The sequence below is a fragment of the Lates calcarifer genome, linkage group LG2 (genome assembly GCF_001640805.2).
Source record: "Lates calcarifer isolate ASB-BC8 linkage group LG2, TLL_Latcal_v3, whole genome shotgun sequence".
Taxonomy (NCBI): Eukaryota; Metazoa; Chordata; class Actinopteri; family Centropomidae; genus Lates; species Lates calcarifer.
Window position 1 is genome coordinate 17793181 of NC_066834.1, and position 9915 is coordinate 17803095.

Consider the following 9915-nt stretch of genomic DNA (forward strand, 5'->3'; position numbering starts at 1 on the left):
TAAACACACAAACTCGTTCATTTTAAGAATTTATTTAATTACTGTACAATTAGTTAGAAGACTTACAAGATTATGGATCACTGGGTATAAACAGTATGCCTAGTGACCCCCAACTGAAGAGGAGTACATGTTACATTACAATGTCCTTTCAAAAAGTGAGAGAAACAGGGAGAACTAAGACTGACCACTCTGGTTATTGCTTGGCTTGGTTATCTGATGAGCTGTTTTGCTCAGTTACTTTCCTGAGGCGCTGCAGTGTTGTTTTTCTGAGATAGGCCAGTGACAGCAGATGCATAGAAAATCGCTCTCAACTGGTCTGACATGTTTGAAGGGATGCATGAAGTGTCTTGTTTTAGGCTTTGGAGTAAAATCTCAAAATCATCTTGGAAATGTTCTACTCTCTCATCCAGGATTTAGGAGAAGCTCTGCCATCCTAACCTGTCAGAAGCAGATGGCATTATAAGCCAAACATGCAGCAGGTGACAGGAAGGGCTGAAAGGCAGACAAGTCTGATTGAATTCTCCATCTGTTTGTTTCCTGGTACTGCTGGAAACAAAGTTGTCTCATTGTTGAATTTAACAAATGTTAGGGATGTAGCAATTACACGTGCATTACTCCACAAGAAATCCTCACTTCCCACTAAAATCTTGAGGTGCCATGTAAGGTGAAATATAGATTCTGAGATAAAGTGTGTTTGAAGCATAGTTTACTGGAGACCATTGAAAACAGAGGAGGTAGAACTGGACTTCAAGACTTAAAGATGGATGACTAAAATGCTGTTTTTTACCTATGTCTGTTGATGTCTTGAATACTGCACATGGGGAACTGTAAAGAATTCAAGTAAACTGAGTTAGTGCTCCACTGTTTAAAGCTAATACAAAGAAGAGGAAGTCTCCAGCTTCCTACAATGCTAGGAAAAAGGCAAGTGTTCTGTTTCAGTTTAAATGCAAAGAACAAACAAAAAACAAAATGACATAAAGGCAATGACGTTAGGACGATGAGTCTTCACATAGCAGCAAACAATACTTTCTTCCCTTCTTCCCATTCACACATATTGCTCATAATATCTTTCAGTTACAGTGACTTCAATTCATATAATAAAATTTACTTGCATCATTATAAGGTTTCTGTGGTCATGAACACAGCACCTGTAAATTCAAACAGGCACATACTATTCAAAAGGCATTTACACAAATACATGTAAATTAAGAAGGTAAGTTATACTTAAGGTCATTAAATAGAGTGATGAAGGAAAACTGTTGTACAACAGTACTGTTGCTAGTTAAGGTTGAAATCCTGGAATGTCCTGGAATTCTAAGATAAATCTGCAAGTGAACATGTGCATCGGTGGCAGCATTTCCAGTGTATGTAAACAAGTCAGTGAAGTCTGAGAGTTTCAGCATGGTGTACAGTACAAAAAAAAAGAAAAAGAGATTTCACAACAGAATGTCTTGCCTGGTCCCCGGGTGACTGTCCGCTTGAGGATGCAAACACTGCTGGGTAAAGTTTTGAAGTGTATTTGAAATGGTCGCTATTCGCTCTTGTCCATCTCTGTCAGTACGCAGAAGCAGGTGTACTGGGTGAGGTAAGTCAGAGAACCTGCAGGAGGAGACAACAGTGTATTGGTTGAGTGTACATTGCTGAGAGAGGACGAGGAACGATACAGTTGAAACTAGAAAAAGCATTTCCTGAAGAAAGTGCAGTGTGAATGCTGAGAGCTAAAGGGACTGCTGAGGCAATGCTTAAAAGAGCAGAAAAAACAGCTAAATGCCACAAGCAGACACCAAACACAATTAGGTCAGTTTTAACTGTCGCAGTAACAGTGTCAAAAGTCTACATCTTTATTTATAAATTGTGTTTGAGAAGTGAAAGGGGAATGAGAAAAAAAAAGCAGAAGACCTCTCTCTAGCCTGCTGCCATACACACCTACTGTAAACTAAGAAATGTCAGGGGGAAGCATAAAATGTAAACTGTGATAATGCAAAATAGTACAAGATACCAAAATGTTGAATACAAGTTTAATAAGTCTTTGGGACCTGTTAAAAGCTGGAATGTAGTCTCTGGCATGAAGTATACTGACATAGTTGAAGTTCAAAGAGGAGCAGATTTTAGAGGATATGAATGTTCCTATGTGCATTCACACTACTGAAAGTTGTGCCTGTTTCCCTAAGGGTGCTGAGTGTGTAGTAAACTCACGCAGTAGCTTGGTGATGACAGGTGGTCGTTTGGACTCTGGTAAGTACACACCCAGGAAGTAGACAGGAATGCCTGATAGGGCAATGCCAATGCCAATCAGAGAGTTGACTGTGTCGCTGTAGAGAGGCACTGCCACCAGGAAAACAGCACACAGGCAGAACACCACCGGGTACAATAAAGTCAACTGAAGAGAGAAATCAAGAGAGAGAGAGTGTGAGCTAGAGACACAGCAAAAAACTTTGTATTGTTATACTTAATTTAAAAATCTAATGTGATGGCTTTGAACCAATTATTTTAAATATCATTTTCTGCCCTGTATGTATCTTGTTATGTATCTTCTACTATTAAGACCCAGACCCAGCTAAGTGGATGAACGGCTGAATACACAGGTGTGTTTAACTGGTCTTTTACCTTCAGAGGTCTGGATCTGTCGGGCTCTTTCCAGCGAAGGTAGATCTGGCCCGCAATGGACAGACCCATGAAGAACCAGTAGCTAAAGCTGTAGTAGTTGATGAGTTGGAAGACGTCCTCCACTGTCAGGTAGATCAGTGACATGACGCACTGGACAGTGAATGGAGGGAGAAAGGGAGGGTGAACAGTTAAAGGTGTCTGTGAGTACTGCAGTGTCCACTGTAATATGCAGATTCAATTTTTCACCTTTGAAATGACTAACATTTTCATTTGAGAGGTGAATAAGTGATTTGAATGAAGAAGTGCTGTCAGATACTTTTAGTTCCCACCAAATTAAAAATAAGTTTAGCACTGGGCCTTTTCATGTTTTTTGGTTGAAAATGATTGATAAGGACAAAAATCTTTGGAATCATACTTTTACCTTTGTAACGGATTTGAATACTTTTTCTACCAAAGAAAGTCACACAAGAATGCTAACAAACTAACAGATGGAGGCAGCAATATTCCAGCAACTCCTGTGTTCTGCTTGGTAAAAATACTGTTTTTGTCAATGGAGTCTGGCAGAGATATATAAAGTTTTTAGTTAAAGGAAAAGGATCTTGCTCTTCAGTTTATGTAGGATTCTTATCCATAATGTTGTCACACACTATTTCAGGATTTTCTGCAAGGGCAGATGTTTTGGAGAGGAGACCTCTGTGGATAATTTGAAAAACAAGTTGAGCATGTAGAAACAAGCTATGCTAACATTAGCAGCAGCTCAGCTAACAGCTGTCATCCTGTGTCTGCTGAAGAGCTCCTCTTTTGCTAAATTCACCTTAATTGACTTACTTTAACATCGACAATTACCCACTGGATTACACTGCAGCTGCTGTTCATGATCACCAGGTATAACTCACTTGTTCAATGCTAGCAATCATTTACACCCAAAAACATGGGAAAATAAGGCCCAGGTTCAAAAATACCAGAGTTATCCTTTAAGTGGACGTTTCCTCTACTTCTTCCACTATATACATGAAACTTATCCTTATCATACATTGAAGATCAAAGCAGGGATCGGAGTGAATCTCTGTATGTGGATCATGGACAGAGCGTCTGGAAGGTGACCTTCACGGGAGCCCACAAAGAACAACCTGGACGCAATATACACAAATTAAGACAGGGCATTTAAAGTGAACCTCTAAGCCAGTAAATAATTATTATAAAATAACTACTGCGTGTGCTCTACCTGGATGCAGCGATAATGGAGGCATTGAGGCCTCCGTAGCAAGACAGAGCCACAGCAATGGGGATGGTCCAGCTCATCACACCAAGAGTATGATCTGCAAATGTCTGAACCAGACACAAAAACTGGTTTAGCTGCACTTTACTGCCAGCTCACGCATGCACATACCTCTTTCTTTCCATTTCTTTTCTCGCTTTTTTTGCCACAGCTCTTTACACTTTGTTTACTCACCACTGCCACTGCATCGCTGGCCAGTATTGCACTAACATCCAGAACAGCGTAGTAGGCCACATTGGTGAGGATGTAGATGATGGTGACAATGGGCATAGAAATGGCGATGGCCAGCGGCAGGTTCCTGGAACAACAGGACAATGGATCAATACCGAGGCTGATTCAAGGATTCTGACTTGCCACCGCTCATACAGTCAAAACAAACGAACCAAAAAAAAAAAAAAAAAAATTACCTTTCTGGGTTTTTGATCTCCTCAGTAACAAAGTTTAGTGTGTCCCAGCCGGAGTAAGAGAAGAGGGCAGAGTAAAGTGCCAGTGCAATGTCACCAGGATCTTTAGATGATCCCTGAAACGATGATTCAAAGTTGGTTGTGTAACCTAAGACACAGACAAAACAATTCATATTACTGCATCCATCCATTTGTGGCTGTTGTCAGTCCTCATTATTCCGCTGTCAATGACTGCTGAGATTTCAATCTCCATAATATCAGTCTAGCAGGACAGTATGTCAAAAATGCTATGCAAATATGTAACAAAATATTCACCAAGGGCTTGCCTGTGGCCATTATGACAGTTCATACAGTAACGTCACAGAGGAGCGATGTGAGAGGGTGAGCACTGTAGTGACACCACTTACCCTGGCAGATCTTGATGATGCCAGTAGCGATGATGACAATGAGGGCTGCCACCTTAGCATAGGTGAAAATGTCCTGCACACGGGTGCCCCACTTTACATAGGCAGAGTTGATGAATGTCAGCAAGCCTGAGGAGAGAGGACAGAGAGTTAGACAGACAAAAGCAGCAGTCGGATACGGAGTAGATCACACGTACTTACATATACACGCTGCAGCGATGAGCCTAGCTGCAACATATGGTGGTTCGCATGTTGGAAAGAGCGGCTGCACCAGGTAGTTTGCAAATGTAATGGCTATGACCGCCTGGCTGGTGGGCTCAATTATCAACAAAGATGTCCACAGACGAATAAATGCAATAAAGCCACCGAATGACTCCAGGATGTATGCATAAGATGCCCCTGATTTGGTGATGGTGGTGCCCAGCTCAGCGTAGCAGAGGGCCCCCACCACAGAGAACAGGCCCCCAATGACCCAGATGATGAGTGACAGCCCGTAAGAAGCGCTGTAGATTAGCACGCCCTTGGGGGAGACAAAGATGCCAGAGCCGATCATGTTTCCCACGATCAGGCTGACTCCGTTGAGCAGCGAGATCTCCTTCTTGAGCTGCATGCTCTCTTTGGGTGGCTCCAAAAGATGGGATGAGTGGCTGGCACTGCCATTCACCTTCTTGGGGTCTTCACGGTCAGCCATGGCGTCTCAGGGCTGAACCAGCAGGATCAGAGGACCGGCTGTGGATGCTATGGGCCCTTGTCCCAATCCGGCAACCTCTGGAACAACCTGTCCAACACATTCAACCAAGTCAGTAAAGTAAAGAGAAGCTCTGTGTCAAATGGTGAGTCAGAAGAGTGTCTTGTGACTGGTATTTAATCTCTAATGTATCTGGCAAAAGAAAAGTCATGACTTGTGGTTCAGCAGAGGTAATGCTCATAGTTTAGGGCAGAGACCTGTGAGGAGACAATCAGTTTGTGACAACTTACAACTAATACGGCATCAACAAAACATAAAGTCACAAAACAGGATAGTTGCACTGCATCTCATGCAACTAAGCAGGTTCTTGATGCTATAGATACCATTGTCGGCATCTGCAGTTCTTCTCAGAAACACACAAAAGAAATGAATTAAAATAAAAAATAACATTCTTAGAAAAATGTAGCCTTTTACTAACTCAATATTTGTCATAAAGAAACCAAAAATCCACTTCCATCTCTTAATGTCTGCCACATTTACACCAAGCCCTCCCCCTTTCCCCTCTCCCTCCCCTTTTAACCTCTAGTGAAGTGTTTCTCTGTCTTTTACAGGTGCAGAGAGCCCTATGGACATAAGCAAACTGTCTCATTTCAACAATTAGAGGAAAATAATTAGTGACAACCACATTTTACACACAGAAACAAGAATGACAAGAAAATATTCAAGACTGTTGTGAGAGGCTGAAGTAGCAAAGGTACTGTTCTATCAGCCAAATCACTTACCCCCCCCCTTCTTATGTTAGCCCAGTAATCGCCTCATAACTTGTGTTATAAGGGACAAATATAGAGAAATTGGTCTTTAGATGGTATTTGAGAGAAAAATGTCACCTATCTTCAGGCAGGGCTTAGAGAGAAGAAGTGGTGTGTAGTTGAGGGAAGAGCAGGTTTGAAAAGCAGGTGCAGTGCAGTATGTGATGTAGGCGTGGCGTGTCTGATTTATAAGACAATAACCTGAGTATAAACCAGACCAAAGGGCCAGTTATCACAATGGCCTGGTGCTTGTGTGCTGCATCTGTGTGCATGCGAGGTGAGTGCTTCAGTTCAACCATTAGGCATCTGTTCTGCACAGGCAAACTCAACACCACACCCCCTGTTTACCTGATGATAACAGACTAATCAATAACTCAAACAATCACACTGCTGTTAAGTTGTATCTCACTACTCAACAGCAGTTGAGGACCTTCCTGCATGCTGTTTGCCTGAGGCCCGAGTCAAACAACTTGTGTTTCATTCTAGCCTAGGAGCTAAAGGTGTGAGTCTTCATATGTGTGTGCAAACTTGTGTGTGTCAGCCTGTGAAATGCGTCAAATGTTATGCCTCTTGCTTAACTGCTCTGAAGGTATAACATAGGTGTGAAACTTGTAATGCTGGATCTTGTGCTGGAACACAAGATAGATGTCTAAGATGCTTTTCATGTGATTGTGATGTCCTGGCTTTGAATTTGGATGAGGACTGTTGGCACATGTGACCCCCCACGCCGGTGGGACAACATACTGTCTTTCAGGGCTCATTGTTAAGGTCACATATATCATATGAAAGACAACCTAAGGAATCCATACATACCAAACATGTCATGCTAGGTTATCAGCCAGAGAATGAAATAATGCTCCAAAGTTTGGCTAAATTGTAGTGACGGAAAAAAGTAATTTGAATGAATGGTCTCCTGGGACTTCCAGGGCTCCTGAAATAAAATAATCCAGGGTGGGATGTCTGCCACTGGAGTTGAGAATCTGGTCCTATACAACAGTACTCATATTGGTAGCTAACGTTAGCATTTAGAACTGAATTGGATCTCACTGCAATGATTTACTTTTACACTATATTGCAGACATAAACTTGCAGTAGGTACTTGCATCTAAAGTTACTCACTGCATGAGTCGTTATTTTTGAGTATTTTTACTTCTGCTTGAGTCATTATATTATAAAGTAACAGTACTTTTACTTGAATACTGTTTTTGTTTACTCTAGAAAGTACCCAAAGTGACCTTAACGAGACAAAATGTGAAACTGAGTTTATATGTAAGAAAAACATGACTTTCTGATGTTAAGAAAAGTTCAACATTGTGGAGGAGACTGGTGTCCACTGCTCAGTTAGACGGTCACTTCTCTCCACATAATCGATGTCACACCAGCCATATGAGCAGCTTGGCTGAGATCGCTACTGTGTGCGTATGTGAGCATGTGCAGTTTGTATTTGTCTGAGAAGCGAGATCATTATTATCTGTGGTTATTTGAGAGAGGTTTTCAACTCACTACCCAGTGTAGGAGGAGTTACAGCAGGTAAACATGACAGAGAGCTGCAGAGAATGAAAACTATTCATCTACTTCTTCACTCTTGACACAACAGACATTCTCCTCCCTGTGCTCCCTCTGTTTCCAGAGCTTAGTGTTCTGACACAAAATGCCATTTTCAAATAGTACAAGTGCCAGTAAGACATCAATCAAAGCTGGATAAATTGTAACAGCATGGAAGTCTATAATTTCAAGATTAAGCTTGTTACGCTGTCAACTTCAACAAGGCCAAACCATTTACAGCACACCAGACTTAGTCCAACCTCTAGTGTAAAATGAGCTCATGGAAAAATGGAAGAAACAAACGATATTCTAATAGACATATGTTATGCCCCCATTGCGCAACATCATGCTGAAACAGGTGGATAAATCCTTTCAAGAAATAAGGATGGGTTCATCCCTGCTGCTACCACAGCCCTGACGGCCCGGACCAGGTCTGGATAAGCTTCAGTTTTAAGGCTGGTTCAGCTGAGACCTGAGATCACCACAGACACATAACTGCCACACAATAAAAAACAAGACCATTAAAAGAAGAAGAAGAAGAAGGAAAAGCCATGCGCTGCATCCCGGGCTGGCGTTTTCTCCCTAAATTAACCACTGAAAAGTGACGCTAAAATACTAAACACTTCCGCTTAAGACTTTCACAATAAAGCTACACCACGCTGCAGCAAGTGTAAAAAAGATTTTTCTCTTTTCTCTTTCACAGTCAGTGTTTTACTGAAAATATCCAGGTAATAGAATAGCCCAAAACAACATGTGGGTTTCTCAGGCCTCGAGGCAAATAGAGATTAAACAGACGATTCAAAGCGAGAAGCCCGTTAAGAGCTGTCATGCAATAACAAAACAATGACAACAATAGATGATGATATTAGCTACAGCAGTCATATGCCTATTTTTTCTGTTTTCAATTACAACAGTGTTTAATTTAAGAATAACATTATTATTTAGCTTAGCTTACTCTGTTTGAACAGGACGGGCTAGCTTATTCCTTGTTTTGATGCTCGTACCTCCGGGGTTTGAATCCATACTGAGGAAACCCAAACGAAAAACAGAGAAATAAAATCACATTTTCTTAATAAAATGACACAACCACTATCACTGCGCACAATCTGGAGTTATAACTAACTAACTTTGGCTTTCATTTTGAATGTCAACCTGCTAATCTCCGGTACCATCGCGGCTTTCTGTGGTTTGCTTGTCGCCGGTGCGACCAGACGGGTTTTCCCTTTTGTCCCGTTGTCTCTTAAATTCAGGTTACTAGTCCTGTCTCTGTCGGACACGGAGACAATGTTTTGCTTTAACGGAAACTATTCCTATTCAACCGAGACAGTCTTGGGGGTATTTTCCAGTCTTACCTGCGCTGGTTCGCCTCCCTGTCGCCGTGTGGTTTTGACAGCCAGCCAACACAGTTTCCGCTGACAAACGCATCGGTACCCGTAAACAACTGGCTGCTGCTGCCGCTCAGATGAGACGTCATGTGACTGAAGCAGCACCTACAGTATGCATACATATGTGTTAGGATTATTTTCAGAACATGACATTTCCTCACTCACTGAAAAACCATTCCGTCATTCAGATAGGTTACCGTACCTAGGGCAATATCATTATTGTCTGAGACATAGTATTTGTGTTTGTGTAATAGAGTTCCATCAGAATTTATAGAAAAATGTTTAAAATAGACTAATTGTTCATACTAATAATTATAAAAGAAGAGTTTGTTACAACAATCTTTAAATATTTTTGGGATAGTAAATAAAAAACACTAAGCTCACTGAAAGCCAACACTAAATTATGATTGTTTTTACTATCGAGCTGTTATTGGCTGATGTTCGTCACTGATATAAATCAACACAAAGTCCCATGAGATTACCATTAAGCTTGACGGTGCTAGTGTGTGAAGAGCAGACATGTAATTAGAGTGATCGTGTGAGGAGCATAAGGCACAGAGGACGGGCCCTTGATCAGTATGTGTTATGTTACTCAAGTGTCAGGTATTGTGAAACAGATTTACAGGCTCAAACGCTCACAGCAGCAGTATATACAACACAGCATGTGCTGGCGAGGGTTCATGAAATACAGGATCCATTCACAGTCATTCATCTTAATGCATAACAGGTAAAAAGCAGGCAAGTGCAAGAAAGTAGTCCCAGCTTCCCACCTTAAGTCAAAATGCACTATTATG

The 9915-nt window shown here is 41.5% G+C and overlaps 1 protein-coding gene across 2 annotated transcripts; it reads right to left on the reverse strand.

Moving 5' to 3' along the window:
* Positions 1–16: 16 nt before the first annotated feature.
* Positions 17–9185, reverse strand: slc7a6 (solute carrier family 7 member 6). Of its 2 annotated transcripts, none has more exons than XM_018697445.2 (10): positions 9089–9185; positions 4896–5472; positions 4698–4823; positions 4294–4438; positions 4061–4184; positions 3833–3936; positions 3641–3737; positions 2608–2757; positions 2197–2380; positions 17–1599 (listed from the first exon to the last, which is right to left on the reverse strand). In XM_018697445.2, exons 2-10 carry the CDS (start codon positions 5383–5385, stop codon positions 1532–1534), a joined length of 1488 nt encoding a protein of 495 aa, XP_018552961.1. In that variant the 5' UTR covers positions 5386–5472; positions 9089–9185; the 3' UTR covers positions 17–1531. The 2 variants fall into 2 exon arrangements, with proteins under 2 accessions (XP_018552961.1, XP_050932289.1); XM_051076332.1 differs by lacking the exon at positions 9089–9185 and adding an exon at positions 8692–9050.
* Between the last annotated feature and the right edge of the window lie 730 nt (positions 9186–9915).